The 22,561-nt window shown below is 34.3% G+C and overlaps 1 protein-coding gene across 1 annotated transcript in view; it reads left to right on the top strand.

The window, feature by feature from the left end:
* LOC118203803 (uncharacterized) overlaps positions 1 to 22,561 on the top strand; it is a 75,099-nt gene that overhangs the window by 18,663 nt on the left and 33,875 nt on the right. Inside the window, exon 2 of the mRNA XM_085816034.1 lies at positions 13,973 to 14,422. Coding sequence (XP_085672160.1) covers positions 13,973 to 14,422 — 450 coding nt within the window. The remainder of the gene's footprint in view (positions 1 to 13,972; positions 14,423 to 22,561) is intronic.

Genomic DNA, 22,561 nt, shown 5'->3' with positions numbered 1-22,561 from the left:
CAAAAAATCGCCAAGTTACCATAATGTAAAGATCAACCGAAAATTGTTATTAACAATGATTTAGTTTAAAGTAATTAGGATTGTAAACTAATTTTTATTAATTTATTAATGTATGTGCTTATTTATATATCAAGGAGTGTTTTTTAATTTAATTATATTTTAATTTAATGATCGTGATTTTGAGAGTTATATTTTTGTAGTATTTTGGAATACGTTTGAGTAGAAGTAAATGTGCATGGAAAGAATTTAAGTATTTGACACTAAGTATTTGTAATCATTTTTAATGTTTTGTTATAAATTCGTTGGTGACGTTTATAATAGATAATTTAAAGGTAAAAGTTTTTGGATATTTTATTTATTTTATACGTGCAAATGTCCATCCTTGGAAAGGGTATATATTTTTTCGCGATCAGGTAATTTCATATATGTCCTTTTTACCGAATTTAAAGATTCACAAAATTTTCATGCATTATCGTGAAATTTTTCTAATTTATGAGAAAAAAGCAGTATACATGGATATAGTGAAGAGTGTGCGGAATGCCATTTTTGTGCAATTCTGGGATATTTTTTTAAGTAAAAATAAGTCGACGTGTACATGGTTTAGTGATATTTTAATTAAATGAAAGTTATTTTGTGAATTTTATATTTGTAGGAATTTGGTATACATTTCAGTTAAAGTAAACGTGTATGGAAATAATTTAAATATTTGACACTAAGTATTTGTAACCATTTGTAATGTTTGCGGTATGAATTCGTTGGTGACGTTTATAATATAATAGATAATTTAGAGGTAAAAGTTTTTGGATATTTTATTTATTTTATACGTGGAAATGTATATCCTTGGAAAGGGTATATACTTTTTCAAGATCAAGTAATTTCATATATGTGCTTTTTACCGAGTTTAAAGATTCACAGAATTTTTTTGCATTTTCATGCAAATTTTTGTAATTTATGAGAAAATAGCAGTGTAGATGGATATAGTGAAGAGTGTGTGCAATGCCATTTTTGTGCAATTCTGGGATGTTTTTTTAAGTAAAAATACGTCGACGTGTAAATGGTTTATGTGTATGTACTAGTCTGAAAAACGCGCAAGGAGTTTGCGTTTGTGCACTTTTTCCAAACTTTGCAGTTAATATTTGTCATGATTAAGCAGTTTTGTTACATAAAATTTCTTGTATTAGTGTAATTCGGCTAGTAGATTGTTGGAAGAAGTGTTCAGTAAATAAAAAGAAAAGAAACATGTCTTTACTTCGTAAAGACAAAATGGCGGCGAAAAAAATAGAGGGTTGCTGTAGCAGAGTTGGTCGCCAAATTTTCGCCAAAAAATCGCCAAGTTACCATAATCCGAAGATCAACCTAATATTCAAAGTAGATTAGAATCCAGTAATTCAAAGTTTAAATATGTAGCCGCTACACAAAACCAAAATAAAAAGTCAAAGAATTGCATAAACTCTGTGTCTATGTACACATCCATCTGTTTTCACTTAAAAAACATCCTAGAATTGCACAAACTAGGCATTGTGCACTGCTTTAAATTTGTCCTTGTGCACAACAATCTATTTTTATTTTAAAAAAATCAGGAGGCTAAAGCAAAGTTACACTATCATGGTAACCAGAAATGAGATTTCATCGCCAAAATTTTACAAAAAATTGTCACTAATCGAAGAGGCACCCAATTCTACATTAGAGCCGGCAATTTTTTGAAAACGCGCCAAACTGGACCGTAATATCGGTTGGTCATCTTTGGAATCTTGTGTACATTCTTGGGTATAGGTTTTTTTGTTTAAACTGTGCTTTTCCTAGTTTATCTCTTCTCCATGATAGTTATATAAAATGTCAGCAGGCGACTGTAGCTCTGTGTTTGAAACACTTGATTGCTCCTTTACATGCACAGCTCTTCCTACTAAATTTCTCTCTGCTCTCTTTTTAACAATCTCCCTATTCTTGATAATGACATTTTATCTGAAGCTGTTATACTCAGAAATTTTTATTTTCATTGCAATGCCTTCTAAGCATAAGATCTTGCTATTACTTCTTAAAGAGAAGCTATGATGTCTTATTTATTAGTAAGAAAGCAAACATTTTGGAAAGTAAATTGTAAAAATGTTATAGAGCCTATTATATTATTATTTATTTACATTGGTGTCTTAATGTGCCATATTTATTTATTAAAATTCACTCAGTTTATATATAAGTTGCATGGATATCCAGTTCTACATAGTGTTTCCTGTTAATCTGTGATATATCATAGAATGAGTTACTCATGGATACAGGGATATTATTGTATATTCTTATTGATATTAATTTCCTTCTTAACCTTTTTGCAATGGCGCATCTTTGCTTAAGATGGCTGTGAAGGCAGTCATTGTTCAGGATGGAGTTTTGCATTGCTAAGCCTAATTTTATTTAAAAAATTCAGGGAAAAAAGTTTCACTTCTAGCATCATAATTTTTGGTATTATTTTAGATTATTACTTGAGCTCTTATATATGTTAAAATTAGCACTTAATAGTGCTTTTTTTTCTTTATTTTACATGAAAATATACTTTAAAAAATTGCTTATCTTGTAAAATAATTTTCGGAAGTACTATTCAAATTATTCCAAAGTTTTAATTGATAAAATCCATCAATAAAGTTTAAAATTAATAAAACAACACAATAAAGATTATTTACAATAAGAAGTAACAAAATTTACAATGAAGACTGAGTGGTAAATTATGAAGCACGGAGGAGTGTCAATTTCTATCTCTTTAGAAAATTAATTATCACTCTCATCTGTATTAGCAAATGGTTCATTAACCATACAAGGGTATTCTTGCTCTGATAAATAGCGCCTTCCTGCCATAATAGACTGGAGGTGAGGCTTTCCGAAATACAAAGAGAAGAAACGGAAATATAACTGAAGGCAATGCAAAACTTAAAAAACTCCACATAGTAAACCTAAAAGACTGTACGTAGTTAGAGGGGGAAAAATAGAATAAAAAAAGGAATTGGATATAAATCAGACACACAAATGTTTCTGTTAGCATGCAGCAATTTAAAGAGCGCACCTTTGTTTACGCTCCCCCCCTCGCAACAGTTGATGAGTAAAATAAGATACAGGCAGAATATATCAAACTCAAGGTCAGGAACCTTGTAATCTCTAGTGATGCGTGGATGGGACGCCCGTCTGTAAAAGACGTTTTTAGGGAATGCATATATGGGACTCCCATCCTGAAAGGGTTAATACATTCTAAATAGATAAATGCATAAACTACAGTCAAAAGTCGTTAATCCGGACTCGTCGGGACTTCGGTGATTCCGGATTATAGATCATCGGTTTAAATCTGGTAAGATATCGTGCAGAAATTATAAAATTAAAAATATGAAATCGTAATTTATGAAATAAAGAACAATTATGATCTAAAGGGTATCAAAATTTACAAAAAAAAAAAAAAAAAAAAAAGCTTAATATTTGTTTATTTTATTAAACATTTCTTTCAATGTAAGTTGTTTAAGTTGCTTCGTTTTTTGTACTAATTCTTTCTCTTTAATTCTATAAACAGGCATAATTTCTTCTTCAGTAACAAAGTTCCACTGTTCAAGTCCTGTAATTGCTGTATCGAGAATTCCGAGTATTTTGTTTGTCACAGCAAGGGCATGCCGTAGCTGTAATGCTACCTGACCCATTCAATCATCACTTTGTCATGATTGTCACTTTCAGCATAACGAACAATTTTTCTGTTATTCAATGCAAGTGGGGTGTCAGAATTTACAAAAAATTCAAAAAGTTTTTTTTTTTTCTTATGTCATATACAGTTGACTTTCCAGTGCCATACTCCTTGCATAATTTTGAGACGGATATGCCTTTATACATTTTTTTCAGCAATTCCACTGTTTGTTTAATGGACATTGAAACATGCTTTCGCTTTGTAGATCCTGTTGTAGCTCCAGAATTAGAAACTCTTTTCGACATAATCAAAAGTTCAAGTTTTCATTTTCATAAAATTGCTGTAATAATAAGTGTCTGCAAAAAATAATAAGCTGGATCAAATTAGAATATTAATGAACAGTGCAAATCTACTGTATTAAATGAAATTCCTTAGAACCAGTAAAATGTAGTTTTAGCCTAGCTTAATAGCGTCCGCTATACATTATTGGCTATGTATCATGAGATTGGTGCCGAAAGTCAAGTTGTTCTACTAAATTTTGTCTTGCTACTATCACCTACTGAGACAATTATGCTTGAATTGCATTAGTTCAGTTATTTATTATACTTACGTCTATTTCTTGCTCATACTTAAGGCTAATCCGAGTCATAAATAAACTCCCACATGTATCGAGGGCCGCTGCTAGATACCACCTTATGCAGTCTCTGTGAGTCCTAAATTCTGCAACAAAGCGCCTTTCTAAGTTCTAAATTTTTGCCACCCTTAAACTTTGAATCCCAGTGCATTCCTGAAATTATAAAAATTTTGTCATCATTTAATTTTGCCACTCGGTGCTTCACTAAATTCCAAAAATTTTGTTTTCCCTAAATTCTGCCACCCGGTGCAGCCATATGAGCTCTGACGCTGGTTCTGAGTTAATGTGAATAACATATCATTTATCCTTAATTCAAATAGCACTAAATGTAATCTTTTGGCCTATGAGTTTCGTTAACAAAATCTATTTTTAGCATATAAAAAGAAACTTTTGTTAAATTTTTCCTCATCAACATATCTTAGCACATTTAACTTAAATATGTAATCATAGCCAAGAGTAATGTCAGCATAAAAGGTTGCCATTTTCTTTGTTTTTCAATTGCTCATAAAAAAAAGTTTAGGCACCACTGCATGAGTCATTACTCATGAATCGTTATGAGTCGTTAGTTGTCATGTGTTGATAAACATACAGTGATGAAAGCAAATATGATGAATACTGATTCGCCAGGTGAGTGTCAGGGATATGAAATACTAGTAGGTGTAAAAGCGATGTTCCTATGTAGGATGTTTCGGTTTGGTATGTCAAGCAGATATGCAGCTACGGTGGCAAATTATTGATCTCACAAATTTATGCTAAAATGATTGTTTCTTCAACAACAAGATATTTTATTTAGAGCCTAAGTGAAATTAAGAATCGTCTCTTCATATTATGTATTATGAGAGGAAAGAATCAAATGCACATGCGTAAAGCATACAAAAAAAAAGTTGTTTATGGCTTTGAGTTTTAGATCATTCCGGATACTGGATGTCTGGTTCTCGAACTTTGCACTGTAATAGCTATGATTTAAAATATGTATCTTTGTGGGATATAAAATGTTTTCATATGTAGATGTTCTCTAAGATGACCACCCTTGGTTCCAGATGATTATGGTAATTTCTTGAATTAGTTACCTTAGAAGGTGATATCGAAGTTTATTTACGTTTCCAGAACTAATGGTCACTTTCACTGGGGCTCGTCTGAAAGAGGTGGTGACCATCATGGGTTCATTGTAGATAAATTGACTGCATATAGGGGTGCGCATTTATCTGTATACCTTGGGTGTAAAATTACCTTAACAGCACTCCAATCAATGGCACATTAAGTTCAATTTATCGTCCATATGCCACTGATGCTGTAGTGCATCTGATCATTATTATAATAAATTGTATTGTATTAAGCCACAGTTTAAGAGAAATAAAACATATAATTGGATAAGAAGTCTCATTTATGAAAAAATATAAAAATTCTTTTCAAACATAAAATACAAATATTAGCGTTGTTGATTTATTCCTGCTATTTCAAAATGTTGAAGCAAAATAAAAATTATAAAAATGGCATATAATCTACATGTCAGATGCTGAATTCTAAAGACTGTAACATAGCAAATTATATATAATATGTAATGGACATAGTAAAAAATCATGAAAAGAATACAAAAATTATAAACTTATTGCAAACGAAATGTCATTTGTGTAGAAAACGGTACTGTGTTACTAGATTATGTATATTTCACAGCAGTTTAAGCAATATCTATTCTGTCTGTGCAGTTATGCCTCTTGTACATGATGTCCATGTGTAACTGTCAGTAATTGTTGAGGTCTTTGTTGTCTTCTCTGTCAGAATCTGACATTTATACGGGATAAAAGTGTATTTACAGGTACCCCTTGGCGATTTTTGGCGGCACATGGATACCGAGTTTGTGCAATTCTTTGACTAGTTATTTTGGCTTTTGTGTAGCGGTGATTTTAGTACCAAAAATCACTGCTACACAAAGACAAAATAACAACTTAAAGAATTGCACAAACTCGGTATCCATGTACACATTCATCTATTTTCACTCAAAAAAAAAAAAAAAAAAAACACAGAATTGCACAAACTAGGCATTGTGCACACTCTTGACTTTATCCATGTACACATTGACCTATTTTCACTTAAAAAAAAATCAGAGACTTTGACGTTGTGTGTCTGGTCACCTTGACTCGCTGACAACTAACACAACATCTGGCCCATTGACTTGAATCTTTCTTGATATTTGGCCATACGAACCTGGAAGTCATCTGTTTAACTGTAGATTTGATGCCAGGGTGCGAAAGACTATGTATATGCTTGAATATCTTTCTTCGAGATGGTTTAGGTATGTAGGGACGAATCTTGTCTTGGGAGGTATCACACCATAAGATGTGTCCAGAAGGGAGCTTATAGCTTTTGAAAATCAATGAAGTCTCTCCATCAATTAACTGTCTCAGCTCTTCATCCTGACCTTGTTCCAGTGCAATCTTTTCATAGTCGATAACAGCAATCTCTTCAACTCGAGACAGGGTATCTGCCACAATATTCTCTTTGCCTATAATATGCTGGATGTTAGTGGTAAACTGAGAGATGTACTGAAGCTGTCTCAACTGCCTTGGTGATGCTTTTTCATTATTTTGCTTAAAAGCAAAAATAAGAGGTTTATGGTCAGTAAAGATTGTAAACTCTCTACCTTCTAACAAATGCTTAAACTGTTTTATGGAGAGATAGATTGCTAATAACTCTCGGTCATACGTGCTGTATGCCCTCTGTGCTTCATTTAATTTCTTTGAGTAGAAAGCAATGGGTTTCCAGCTTCCTTCATCCAATTGTTGGAGCACTGAGCCTATTGCCCAGTTTGAGGCATCTGTACATAAGGATAATAGGCAATCAGGTTTGGGAAATGTTAACAAAGCAGTGTTAGCCAAATCTGTTTTGCACTTTTCGAACTGCAATTTTGCTTCCTCTGTCCATGGGACTTTTCGTTTATCCTTTTTCTTAGCACCTTTGAGCATCTCGTGGAGAAAGGCTTGTGTTTCTGCTGCATTTTTAAGATATCTGCGGTAGAAATTTACCATACCTAGGAAGGTACATAAATCATGAATTGTTGTTGGCAATTGGTAACTCAAAATTGCTTGCACTTTTGCAGGGAGAGGTCTTGAGCCTGCAGCATTTATGAGATATCCAAGAAATTCTATTTCTTCAACTCCAAACACATATTTGGATATATTGATGCATAAACCATATTTGCCTAATCTTTCAAACACTAGTTTTAGGTGTTTACTATGTTCCTCTTCTGATGATGAGGCTATTAATACATCATCCAAGTAAGGGAACACAAAATCAAGGCCTTGGAATACTTCATGCACAAAACGTTGAAACGTTGATGGTGCGTTCCTAAGTCCAAAACTCATGACATTAAACTCAAATAACCCAAATGGAGTAATGATAGCTGTTTTGGGCTTATCCTCTTCTGCAATTGGGATTTGGTAATAAGCTTTTAGGAGATCTAATTTGGAGAAAATGGATTTCCCACCCAAAATGAGATGAAAATCTTCTATCCTTGGTATGGGATACCTGTTTGGGATTGTCTGAGCATTTAGTCGTCTATAATCCCCACAAGGTCTCAGTGTTCCGTCTTTTTTGTTTACTAAATGTAAAGGACTGGCCCGCTGGGATTTTGATGGTCGGATAATATCATTGTCAAGCATAAACTGGAATTCTTGCTTTGCATCTAGGTGTCGTGCACGAGCATATACAGGTTGGCCTTTTGTACAAATATAGTGTTTAACATTATGCTTTGTTTGTTTATTTAGCACATTAGGTTTAGTGATATTTGGGTACTGATGTAACAATTCAGCAAATTTGAAAGAATTATTTAAGGTAGATATAACATGATTAACACCAATTGACATTATATCACTTGAGACTTTAAGTTGAGTAATGCCATCGATTAACTGTTTCTTTTTTATATCAATTAATAAATGACACGTCCGGGTGTTAATTAATAAATCACGTCCGGGGGTTAAATTAATAAATCACGTCTGGGTCACCAAATGTCCGCGCAATATTAATAAAGATCCTGCTACATTAAAACAAATCAGCAGAACTAAATTGAAGTAATGTAAGAGTTTTATTTTTACACATGCTCCACACACACAGTCCAACACATGGCTCCTAGCTGAGAGACAGACAGGCTCTCTCACAGTTCAAAGTTACAGTTGAACTGCAGTTAAAAATACAGAGTGAAAAATTAATAAACAATTAGAAATTAGAAAACAATTAGAAAAGATACAAAAAAAACACTTTACAAATTAGTTTGGAATGCTTATAATTAACCAGTATTTTTCCTTTACAATTAACCATTATTTTATAATTTATTATTAATTTGTTACAATTTCAAGCTAGCAGGCGAGCCATCTTCGAATAACTGCTTCCTGTATAGTGCAGCCATCTAGTGGTGAGATGATGAAGTGAAAGTTGTTCTAACAAGTTCATTCACTTTCAGAAACTCGAAAACAAGCTTAGGAGACTTGTAAAGGTCCTCAAGAGACAACTCCAGGCAATCAAGGATATGTGCTGGTGTATTTTGACATTTAGAACAAATTGGGTGCATCTTGAGACCTCTCTCAAAAGTAAGTCCTTTCAGGTGTCCACTGAAGAATCAGGAAAGTGTTGTCTGAACACATCTATCACAATCAATAGCAAGAGATCTTCCAGTACAATCAGCTTGATACCAGGAATTATTCAGGGAAACGAGCCAAATTTGCCTGTTTGCATGTCTTCTAATGGAATACAGTTCAAGATATGTCAATGAATTGGTAACTGGTAATGGTTCTTCAGAACCCTCCTTTGCCAGAATGTCTGTCATTTCATTCCTCCATATGTCAACATTGGAAGGAATCCACTGAAGGTGCACTTTACAGAGTGACGAGACCCGCTTAAGCTTGCTAAGAATTGCAATTCCTGCCCTATCACCAACTCTTCGTCAGTTTGAAAGATATTGGATGGCGCTACGACTGTCAGACAAAAATCATACTACCTTAAGATCTGTAAAGGTCAAAACAGCGATTAGTCCCTCTTCGATGGCTATAAGCTCACTCTTAAAAACCGAACTGAAGTCAGAATTTCTTTTCTTTATTTTAACAATATTTTCATTTGTGCATGTAATGACAACTCCACTATCGGAACGAGAGACTTCGCTTTTACTCCCATCAGTATAGATAAGGGTAGCTTCAGCGGGAATTGCGTGTAAGATTTTTAAGGCAGATTGTCGTAACAGGGTCGGAATATCATTTTTCTTGGAAACTCGAGACGAAAGTTCCATATGAAACTTGACTCTAGGGAGTATCTCAGACAAATCTAAACATTGTTTCAAGGAATGCTGGTCAACATTACGATCAATTATAACAGCATACTCAATTTGACTAAGTGGGCTATTTTTCTTATTACTCCAGTGCTGCAGGAATTCTGAAGTCCTATTTTGGGAGCCATAACTGAAAAGTTTATTATAATATTTTTGCAAGGCCAGCATTTCTTCTTAGGCTAAGGGGTTGAAGGTCTGTTTCATACAACGCAATTTTATTCAAGCAACTGTTGCACAAGCCAGTTATAATACGAGAAGCACTAAGTTGGGCTATTTCCAATTTCTGGAGTTTGGTAGAAGAGGCACAACAGTAAACGGGGAAACCATATTCCAAAATAGGTCGTATGATAACTGAATAAGTAGTTCTCAAGGTGCAAGCATTGACTTCCCAATCACGTTCCGAGATATGCTTTAAAATGCTTAGTCGTTTTCTGCCCCTAAAAACCAGTGCATCCACATGTTTGTTACTAGTGATATCTGGATCGAGAACGAAGCCCAAATATTTGGGATGTTTGTCATACGTAAGAGACAAGTTATTCATAAAACTTTTGGATGATAATTATAAAACTTCTTATTGGTGGTAAAAAAAAAAAAAAAATTAACAATAGATTTAGTTGGATTAAAACTCAATTTGTGGTCTTTCGAGAACTTCCACATTCCACACTTTCTCAAGGATAAAATTTATATTTGTCTCAGTTGAACTCGCATCTGAGCCTGAGCTTCAAAGGGCGATATCCGCAAATAGCCCAACCTCACATCCCCTTGATATAATCTTCTCAATTCCAGCCAAATACAGACAGAAAAGAATTGGGCTCAATACAGAACCCTGGGGGGTGCCTTTTTTGCCATTAGTGACTAAACTGATTCATTTAGTTACAAATCTCACTAGTAAATTTAGGTAAGCAGCAAGTTCCTTCTAAAATTGATGTCATTCTTAGGAAGTGAGCAGGAGAAGAAGCAATTATTGATCAAGCAACGTGATAAGGAAGTACGTATTTGAAAAAGAGGTTTTAGAAGAACTTGGTTAAGATCTTGAAGAACTTTTTTAGAAGATGTAGATACCTCTAATGTTTCACTAACAGAAAGACTGTGGAATGATCTTGCAGAATTTGAAAGTCTTCTTTCTACACCGTATATAGCCACAAAAAAGCTGCAATCTAAGGAATTGACAGGAGGCGAGAATGGAAGATTGGGATGTTTGTTCTTTTGGAAATGGAGGGTTTATTGCAGAGGGAATCATTTCTACAATAAAGAAAAGGGAAACTTTTAACTGCATATTTTTATTTAATCCAATTAGCAGATCATTTTCCTTTTAGATGAAACTCTCTAAATTACATATCCATAGTGATTTTAACTAAGTGTGATTGAATTTAAACTTTCTGCTTCATCATTATTTCTAACAAAGGAAGGAAAGATGGACAGAGCAGCACAGAGTCTTGTAGCAGCGCTATTAGGAAGCAGTCTGACTGAAAGATGGCGTGTACTCAGTATTTATAGTAGCGGTTGCGTAATAGGCTAGCATATTCTAGAAGGTACTGGTCTAGGGGGAAGATCCTAAATTGCAGAAAGTTAATTAAAGGTTGCTGGTTCGCAAATAGCAAAGCCTTCGTACTTTTTTATATTTTACATCTATGTAAGTACGAATATGTGTGTGTATATACATACACACATATATGCACACATGCATACGTTTATACATTTCTGAATCCTGTCTTGATAACAGATAAAGGTTGAGAAAAGAAGTAAGCTGTCCTGCTATTGTGTAGTATTCAGTTCTTCTAGGAGCATTTTTTCTTCGAATTTTCTGCATGCTCACATTTTATGTTAATTTTTCTTTGAGTTAGTGGCTCTTGTCTATAACAAATGATTTATGCTCTAACTTCTACTGATATTGATGAGTTCAACCGTTGGAAACTGATAGTTTGGATACGTCAGATTGCAGCCTACCATGTAAAAAGCGTGCTGAATCATTACAGAACTAATTGAAAAGGAAGCTAGCTGTAAAAATTTGATCATCACAATGAACAAGAGCTTATTTATTTAATTCAGAAACTAAATTTGTGGTAATCCGCCAAAGCTATGGGCATTCAATATTTGCCGTCATATGTGAATTCTTTCTGAAGTAAATATCGTTCATATTGTAACGAAATGTACAGGCACGGTAAGATGACTTTCCCGTAAAGCAGTTTTAAGGTTGCCGTAAGATAGCAAAGGAATGCAGGGTTGCCACATTTGGCGAGAAATCGCTCATTTGGCGACAAAATTGGCGATATACCATGGACGGTTGGAGAACCTTCTGGAACCAATTCTTACCGGTTTAGCCCAGAATGTTCTCGAACACAAGCCGAAAGCTATATAAACCCTGCTGGCTCGCAGTTAGTGAGAGAGTGTGCCTTGTCTAAAGTGTGAGTTAAGTTAGTATCAAGTATGTGCCTCGTCTAGCGAGCTGATAGTCGGTCATTGAGCGAGTGTCTCGAAGCCTAGCACTGAGTTGGTCATCGTGTGCATCGAAGAATCTCTTAGTGCATCGTCGAGAGAGCGTGTTGAGCTCTGGGAACGACTGAACCGAAGAGTCGGGAGTTGTAGCGTGGAGAGTCTCGAAAGTACGTGGACTTCCAAGAACGACCGAGCAGAGTCGGGAGCTGTACTGTGGTGCTTTGCAGTGAAGCTGTCTCCACTGTTATAGCCTGATAACCTGAAGGCTGTGTCGCTGATTGTGTCAGCGTGTTTATAACAGTTTGACGGCTGTAAACGAGATGATTAACCTGATTAATACCGGCCAATAAAGTGTGTTTCGATACTTCATCAAGTCTTGTCGTTATTCACTCCAAATCCACACAAACCCCATATGAACGGGAAGGAAGAAAATAACGTAACAACTGGTTCAAAAGTGGGATTTGTGGGTGAAGGCCAGTGACAAGACCAATGGAAGATCTATTAAGACAGCTTGTGACTGCTTTTGCTGAATTCCAAGAAAAGATGGAAACTGGGCAGGAGAAGTTGAAAGCCGGATATGCTGAGATAAAAGCTGGATATAAAGAGATGACAGCTGAGATCAAAGCCGGACTAGAAGAGAAGAAAGGCCGACGAGAAGAGATAAATGGCGGCCAAGAAAATGTGTGAGAACAACTCCAACAGTTGAAAGTAGAGCTTGCAGAAGAAACTGGAGCGATAAAAGATGATGCCGTGCTCTGTGTGTCGTCGGGTGTATCGCAAGCTGTAGCATGGAGCATCTCAAGAGTACATGGAGTTCTGAGAACGACCAAGCAGAGTCGGGAGCTGTACTCTAGTGCTTTGCAGTGAAGCTGTCTCCACTGTTATAGCCTAAAGGCTGTGTCGCTGATTGTGTCAGCGTGTTTGTAGTAGTTCTTCGATGACTGTAACGTGTTTTGAAGCTGTCCTGACAATACTGGCTAATAAAGTGTGTTTCGATACTTCGTCAAGTAGTGTCGTCATTATACACTCCAAATCTGCATGAACCGTGAAGAAAAACTGAACAATATGAACGTTTCATAGTGCATTCCAATTCATGAAAATGTGTGCAAGAATTAGAAATGGCTGAAATGAGCGCATGAAAATCAATAATTGAGTTTCATATATCCAAAATCTGTTTGCTAACTGAATATGGCATTCTTATTTTCATTCTTTACATTTAGTAATTTAGCATGTTACTCCCATTCTAATAGAATCTCTCCCCCCCCATCTGGCAAGTAGGGCTTAATTTCTGGCTAGTAAGCTAAACCTTTCTCTCTCTTCTTTTAGCAATTAGTCATTTTTTGATTAGGCAACCATGAAAGTTTGTTAAGTACTGATAATAAGATTACTGAAGATAATACTTAAGATACTCCAATAAATTTGAAAGGTACTCTGAGAATCATGTTATTAATGTAACTTTTAAATCTTGCATTAATAAAATTTATTTTCTTTCTCATTTTGAAATTTTAAAAGTAAATTGTCCTATATCAAAATAAGATGAAATGTATCGCAAGTTTCAGTTGAAAAAAGAATAAGCTATTTTATATATAATAATTGATAATGATGTATGTTTTAAATTTTTGTAGAGTTATTAACCCCTTAACTGCCGCGGGCGTATATATACGCCTTGCTCGGCCGATGCGTTAACTGCCCCAGGCGTATATATACGTCCTTCCAAACTGCTATCATTTGCTTTGCGCTGCTACACCTAAAATTATTTGCAAAGTTAACGCATCGGCTGCGCATCTGGGGCAGTTAACGCATCGGCTGAGCAAGGCGTGTATATACGCCCGCAGCAGTTAAGGGGTTAAAGTATTTTAAAATTTTTCTATGGAATTCATGTAAAAACAATCCATTAAAATTTAACATAATTTTATTTTCTTCCTATTATTGTATCTAGATGGCGAGAATTGATGTCAAAGATTCTGGTCCTATTGTAAATCTTCCAAATGGAGATCTTGCATCTTCTATTTCTAAAACCAGTAGGCTTTCTTTAAAAAGGTTGAAAGACTTTTCTCCAAAACTCTACAAGGAAGAAAATAATTATGATCATCATGACATGGAGTGCAGTGTTACTGAACCAAAAGATATTGACCAGATTGAAATATGTGGAATACAGGATGAAAATGCTTCTCCAAATTGTTCTGTTGCAATAACAGATCTTAAACCTGCATTTAATCCCAGTGTTGTTGAGTCATCTGATATTAGTGAGATCAAAGTGACTCCTGTAGGTTTACCAAATGGTGGTAACACGTGCTATGTCAACAGCATTTTGCAAGTTCTACGATATACTCCAAATTTCCTGAATTGTCTTCATTCGTTGTTAATGACTAGACACTATTATAAACAGGTATGGACTGAAATTTTGAATTTATGAAAAAAGTTAGAAATATATAGAAATATTTTATTTATAGATAATATATTAGTCAGCACAGCAATTAGCACATACGCTTTCTGATTTTTTGTGTGTAATATCCACATACATATTTATTACAGTTGTTGCAAATATTAGAAGTTTTGTTACCTTTGCATTTCCTTACTCGACATTTCTTCCCCCCTTTTTTTTATTCTATTGAATCTTGTCCATTTACAAAGCCATTTGAAGAGAGAACAAATTTGTTTTTACTAGATATATATTCTTCTCTTAGTTCTTCTGCCAAATGCAATAGAAAATCCCTTCTGCTGATATTTTCTTTTGTAACTTCCTTATACAGAATCCACACATTTATGCCTGCTAAGTCCAAAGTATTGTAGAATACATGTACTGACCAACAGCGTGATGGTGCTTTCACGGAGTACTCCAAATTTTGTAGAATTGTGAAACTGTATTACATGAGAAACCTTCTTTTCATTACATTCAAATTCAACTGATGAATGAAGTGTGCTTAACAAAATTACGTTTTTGCTCCTTTTACCTTGATATGATGTGAGCGTTATATAGTTGTGTTTCATCACAACTGAAGAAAAAAATCACAAGATGTTTCATCTCCATCTTTATCTGTAGAATTATTTTCAATTTCAAAACCGGAATAGGCATCAGATAGTTCTTGCATCAGTTTCACGATTTCTTCATGCGTTGGTCCTTTTCTACTCACCATTAGTACGTCACTATAATAAATTCATGTAAATAGAATAAAATTTTCCACTAAAACTTGTTATGGATAATAAACAAAATATCTATGAAAAATCTACAAATGTTCAGCTCGTAATAATCTCTTTTCTCTCCACAAAGAAAAGTATTGCACATATTCATGTGACTGGCAGACGTGAAACTATTAAACCTCTGCAGACCCACCATGTTCTTTTCCTTTGTTTGTATTTTGTTTAGCTGATGCAAATAAAAAAAATTACAGAAGTAGCAGTGTTCAAATAATACAATGGAATGTATTCACATTTCGTATCTCTCAAAGGGGTCAAAATGACACCTGCCGTATTTCTAGGTATAATCATTTGTTAGGGCTAAAATAAAAATATGATTTTCCTGAAATCTTTACTATTTCGTAAATCGCGATGATTTAGGAAAAGTCGAGAAAAGATTAAGATATTTGCGAAAAAAAAAAAAGAAGAACTGTCGGAGATAAAAGTTTGCTAGGTGTCAAAATGACCCCTTCCGTAATTCTAGTGTTAAATTTGAAAATAAGATACGAGATTTGACTGATATAATCAGTGCTATATTAGTAATCATTCCTGTTCTTGGAAGCATGTTGATTAAAGAATTGATATATTAAAAAACTGGGAAAGAGTCATCTTGTTTCCATTTTACTACTAATAATATGTTCAGATTCAGTAGATTTATCAAGTGTTATATGAAGAACACTTTCATAGTAACCACCTGCTGCAAATGAACAGTATTTCTATTTCTAAGAGGCTAGAAAAATACTGAAATTGATATTTTTAATATTACTTGAAAGTATCACTTATTAACTTAATGAAAACCATAAAGTATTTGTTAAGATGATTGCTGAAAATGTTATTTAAAATGTCTAAATTTTGTTGTAGACTAAATTTTGTTGTCAAAAATTAGACTTTTTTGCAATTCTTATTACAACAGTAAAATTTTCAGTTATTATTTCACATTTTTATTTCAAGAGTAAAATTGTTTTCATGGTAATTTAATTAATTCTTATTTTATTTATTTCAAAATCAATAACATTTTTCCATATGTAATTTAGCATATAGGCTTGATTTGACAGTTATGCTCTAGCATTCTTTAAATAATTCATTGCATTTTAAAACTTTTTATACTGATTTTACATTTTCTATCAATGCGGCTGATAACATATTACAAATGGGTTATCTATTTTATTTCTGTAACGATGGCTAAAAAAGTCTTATTTTTAACAAAATGGTTGGTTTGCTTTATAAAGTCCACTTTTTTTTTTTTTTTTTAAGTTACCAAACGATTGAGCAATAGAAAATCAAGCACATGTAATTCCAAATTCAATGCATTATATATTTAAAAAGCAGTTTTGTACTTTTGATTAAAAATTAATATTTTTGAATATTTTTTCTCTTTATCTATAAGGTCTGTTTTATTTAGAATGTTTTTTCAAGCTTATTCTTTACTTATTTTTGTAATTCATTCATAAATTTATTTATAACATTGTTAATAAGTTAATAAATAAAAGTTCTGTTCAATATTTTTATTTTATAAATTCCAAGACCTTTAAGTAGCATAAATCCATTCTGAAAATCGATAAAAAGGCATCTGTCTCTTAAATCATCTGGAATCATGATTTGTCATTTTAAAGAGAATTTGCTTAATTTAATTACAGTTTAAGGTAAAAATGATAAAGTGTTAATTGATTTATAACTAATTAATTGAATTAAACTTTGATACAGAGGTTGTCTGTACATCTTTTAGACGATTTTCATTGTATGTATAGAAATATTTAAATTTTTTAGTCCAAAGGGATTTGAATCCCGAAGGACTATTAGTTTCGTTTTGGCATTTTGCGTCGGACTCATAAATGTTGGTTCACTTTTCAAACTGTTGCCACAAAATGTTAGAGTCCTGCATTATATTTGAAGAAATTAAATAATGAAAAATCTGCATAAATGTATGTATATTTCTCGTATTGTGATAAAACAACAGTACATAGAGTCATCGAATTTTGAATAACGTAATCCTCCAACGAATATGAGCATGTGGAAGACCAAATTTGAAATTTGTTTTATGATCGATTTCCTATTTTTTAAAACTTTGACGAATTCTTGATTAACAAACTCAAGGATTTCAAAGCGAGCAATGGCAACATTGTGCAGAAAAAACATTTTTATCTCCAGCGCGTGAGTCTCTGTATCGGAAATTCTAAAGATATGCTCGTTTTAAAACTATTTTGTGATATTGCTGTTGCACTGGATCTTATGGTTTAAGTGCGAGGAACATGATATTTAATAAAGAAAGGTAACACACAAAATGTTAAAAAACGCCCCTTTGGACATAATTTAAAATCTGAAACATTTCAGTTTTTTTTTTTTTTTTTTTTTTTTTTTTTTTTGTATTTTAAATGTTCTATTTGATAACCCTTATTCTTTACTATCTCTCTACACTGCTATTTCCATGACAATAAAGCCTTTTGTTGCATCCGAAGAGGTATTTTATCCCTTTCCCCTGAAAAGCTGTCCAAAGTCCAAGGGAGGTTGTAAGTCAGTGTTTGGACAAACTGCTTTTTAAAAGTGCAAAAGCCCAAAAATCCATGGGTGATATATCAGGAGATTTAGTATGGATATTGGTTTGATACCCAATTCTTGTTCCAGGAAATTAACAGTGGATTTGACGTGGCTGCTTGCTTTGCTATTTTTAGTTTGATGTTATATGAAAAATCAGTAGCAATCGTAAATTTCTTTGAGAAACATTCTTTAGATTCTTTGAATGATGTTTTACAATTTTTTCCCAGCTTTGATAATAATAAATGGATCTTATTTTATTGCAGTGATTTAAATCCACTCAAGAATCATCTATTGTGACAACATTTTCCCATTTTTGTGTGGATAAATGTTTCTCATAAGGAATACCACAGCGCATTCTTGGTTTGATTATATGTTGTGGAGAAAGACGATGCACATAATGTTTTTTTCCCTTTTTAAGATTCAAATCTGCAAGAAAACTATCTATTCTTGTTTAAAAAAATTATTTATGATTTGATTATGTTTTGGCTTTTGATTATTTTAGATAGTTTAATGGTGCTGATTAAAATCATTGTATTAATATAAATCACTAATTTATATTTTGTTTTAGTTATTTTTAAAAATTTTGTGTAAAAGTATAAAAATAGAGAAAAGTAATTTAGATGAAATTGCACATGAGATTTTGAATTTCTTAAAATCGTAATTTCCTTTATTGAGGATGAATACTTGCATAAAAGGCAATTTGTATGAATGTAGTAAATGCTGGACCAAGTCAAGGGCAATTATGTAAAAAAATAATTTTTTAACTGAAACTTGCAGTCTTTCATTGTCAGGCCGAGAACTTTTCACCTTACTCTTGTAATGCTCCAAACAAGCTACACTATTTACTTTAAATTGATTAAAGATTTCTGTTTATTTAGACTGTTGACACTGAGCATGTTGATGGTTTTGCAACTGTCACCACCCCTCACTTTTTTTTTACTTGGTGGATGTTATTCTAACATTAAAAATACATTATTTATTTTATTTTAACATTAAAGATCTTACTTTTGCAGTATTCAAAACTTTGTTTTCCCTTTGATATGTGTTTGGAACAATTTTTCCACTTGAAGCCAAACTTTGACATTTCCCCCCTTTGTTGACAATAGTACTTATTGTAGATTTATATCTACAAAACCCATGGCTATGAAGCATTTTTAATTACTAGATATGAATAATTTTCTTTGGAAAGAGCACAAACATAACCTTCCATTCATTGCTCCTTTAAAAGCACCATTTTACATGAAAGCAAATTTGTCAAGTAGCAGATGGTTTGTTAATAGCAAAGCAAAATTGTCTTAAAAATGTTATGACAGCCTCTGTATAATCTTTGTATATGAACTTAGATCCTGTATTTTTTAACTTACAAGGGTAAGGTGAAAAGTTCTTGGCCTGACCAAGAGATGGCACTCCAATCAACAAAAATGTATGTTTCCTGCCTGGGTGCAGGTGTCATTAGTTCATATGACAAGTTTCAACTTGTTCTCTCAAGCAGTTTGTTTACATGAATTTTTGCAGTAGACGTCTTTTCATGTTATTCGTTAAAATGGATAAAACTTGAATATCATGCAGTCATAAAATTCTTCATTTAGAATGGATTAAGCCCTAAGAAATTCATCCGAAGTTGACAAGGGGTTACAGGGACTCTGCTCCTTCCATGTCAACCATTAAAATGTGGGCAGCTGAATTTAAACATGGTGGCGCATCCCTTGAAGATGACCCATGTGAAGAACGACCAAAAACCGCAACCATACCGAAAACCATTGAAAAAAGTGAATGATATTTTGTTGGACGATAGGCGAGTGAAGGTTATGTGAGATCTCTGAAGCTGTGGGGATATCGAAAGAAAGGGTGCGAAACATCTTGCATAAAGAATTAGGGATATGAAAGCTGTGTGCAAGATGGATAATGCCAATAAAAAAAAGCAAAAACTTTTTTCACAGCAATCTTTGAATTGATTCAACAGGAATCCTATCGTTTTTGTGTGCTGATTTGTCACCATGGATGAGACATGGGTCCATCTCTACATGCCAGAAAAGAAATAGCAGTCCAAGCAGAGGGTGGAAGCTGGTGTTTCAACACCAAAGAAAGTGAAGTCAGTCGCATCTGCTGGAATGGTCATGGCCAGTGTATTTTGGGATGTGAAAGATATCCTAATAATTGATTACTTTGGAAAAGAGGAGAACAATTACAGGCGAGTATTACTCCAACTTACTTGACCAGCTGGATGCTAAAATTTGCGAGAAAAGGCCCGGCTTGAAGAATAAAAAATAATCTTTCACCAGGACAGTCTGCACAAAGATGCATTGGGGATGGGAAAACTGCAGGGTATGGGGTATGATTTGTTCAGCCATCCCCCCTATTCTCCTGATTTGACGTCCTCGGACTTCCATCTGTTCCCAAACTTGAAATTTGTTTCTTTGAAGCGCTTCACATCCAATGAAGAAGTTGAGATGGTCGTAGATAAATATTTTCACAGCCTTCCAGACTCTTGCTTCCGTGGGAGAAATGCTGGACCAAGTGTGCTGAAGTCAAGGGCGATTATGTAGAAAAATAATAATTTTTTTACTGAAAGTTGTAGTCTTTCATTGTCAGGCCAAGAACTTTTAACCTTACTGTGATATCATCCCTTTCTTCATCCGCCGCCTCATAGAGAAATAACTCCACCTTCTTGTATTTTAAACATTTATTTCACAAACACAAAACTAATACTAAACTACAATACTAATAACTGAAATATATAAAGTAATACAAGTAAATTTCGTTTTCATTAATGGCTCCCCTATGACCTCTCTGTCGATCTCCCTCTTGGATACTAAAACCTTTGGCGTATCACACTTACCTCGTAATGCTCCAAACAAGCTACACGAGTTACTTTAAATTGATTAAAGTTTTCTGTTTATTATTCAATTTGAAATGACAGATTTCAGACAAATGTATCTTCCCAGATTATTGAAATAGATTAAATTTTAAAAAGAGAGAGAGTGTGTGTGCATAGTTGAGAAATGAAGTAAAATAAAATAGTGATAAAGGAAATGGGTGGTAGTGGCAGATAAATGTCTAACATTTTTTTAAAAAAGAATTATTATTTTCCATATAATTTCAGGTAAGCAGAAGTTTTATTTTTTAAAATTATGCACTTAAATAGAAGTAAACAAATGGGAAGTTTGTTTTAGATGAACATGTTAAACCACTAAAAGATATAAAAATATTTCAATAATCTTAACCCCCCCCCCCAAGTCCTGCTATGCTGCCTCAATGTGGCGAGGGGGTATCACTGGGCGGAAACGGGCGAAGTAAGTCATGAGCATAGCTCCTGGCAGGACCACCTTAGGCGTGAAGTCCGTTTCAATATGCCCAGCTAAAGCATAGCAAGTGAAGATCCTTCAGTGGATTACCGTCTTGCTGATCTCGTGTCACAATCCTGGAACCCCAGTAATCCCTCCTCTTAACTGCAACTTTTCTCATTTTCCTTCTCCCTTGTGGTTTCCTCTTCTGAGGTTCGAGCTCATCATAAGAAACTGGAACAGCCTTCTCCCTAGTTCTTCGAGTGGTGAAAAAACTGCCTTAATGTTTGCCATGCGTGAAGACCCGTGTCACTGGAAACGAGGGTCCTGGTAGTTGAGGGGCAGGGTACTGTCCTCAACACACTGCTTTGGCCTCTACTTCAGTTAAACAGGAGGCACCTTGTCCTCATGGGTGTCAATCGGCTGGTCACTAGTCCTTGTGTCAGTGGCTTGGAAACAAGCTCTCGGGTGTACCTGCTTTTGGGAATGCTGACTGTAGGACTTGAGTTTGCGTATAGGTCCGGCTAGCCCTGGCATAGGAATCTGCATTCCCTTGTTGGGTTCCATGGTGCGTGGGGCGGCCAGATCCGAATCTTTCTCCATTTAAATATGAATGCTATGATACCTTTCTGCTCCAACAATGTACCCGATACTCCGATTTTGACCAAAAGACTAAGAAACGACATAAAAAGCAATGTATCAGATGTATTTTGTCCATGTTTCTTAATTATGACCAGCTCTGAAGAATTGAAAAAAATGTCACCCTTTCTAATAAATATCTTTTGTCTTCTGTAGGAGAACTGAAAAATATTAAGAGACTTCGGTCTGGAGACCTTTTGATAGAAACTGTGTCCGAAAAGCAGTCTAATAGTCTTTTGAAACTAAATTAGGACAAGCAAATATTGCAGTTAAGCCACATACACTCTAAATTCGTTCCGAGGAATAGACTTACTGTCAGTAACTAAAGAGCAATTTGTTAAAGAGTTGGCAGATCAAAACGTGTGTGGTGCTCTTAGGATCAAAATACAGAAAGAAGGTCAACTTATTCCCACTAAGCATGTCATACTTACTTTCAATCTCCTAACCTGCCTAAAATCATCAAAGCTGGATACCTATTCAGTTAGACCGTATATACCAAATCCAATGCGTTGCTTTCAATGTCAGCGTTTTGGACATGGAAAGACCTCTTGTCACAGTAGCCTCACGTATGCTCGATGTTCCATCGTAAGCCATGCCAGTGAAGACTGTTCTGCTGCCCCCTTATGTATAAATTGTAAAGGCGAGCACCCAGCTTTTTCAAGATTATGACCGAAACGGCATACAGAAAAACAAATTCAAAACATTAAAGTTACACAAAAGATATTTGCAGAAGCCAACAGACTCGTTCTCTCTAATCAGCCAAGACCTAATAAATCTTATGCATCTGCAACAAAGTCATTCATATTAATATCAATGCAATAGCCACACAGAAAAAAGAGCTAGCAATGCCAGAAGATTCTAGAAACAAAAAATCAGGGGAAAAAACCTGTAGT

Source organism: Stegodyphus dumicola, chromosome 4 (genome assembly GCF_044657685.1).
Source record: "Stegodyphus dumicola isolate Sdum_Otavi_A_Nest chromosome 4, ASM4465768v1".
NCBI lineage: Eukaryota > Metazoa > Arthropoda > Arachnida > Araneae > Eresidae > Stegodyphus > Stegodyphus dumicola.
Note: the sequence above shows the minus strand (reverse complement) of the source record. Positions and strands in the feature narration are given on the sequence as shown.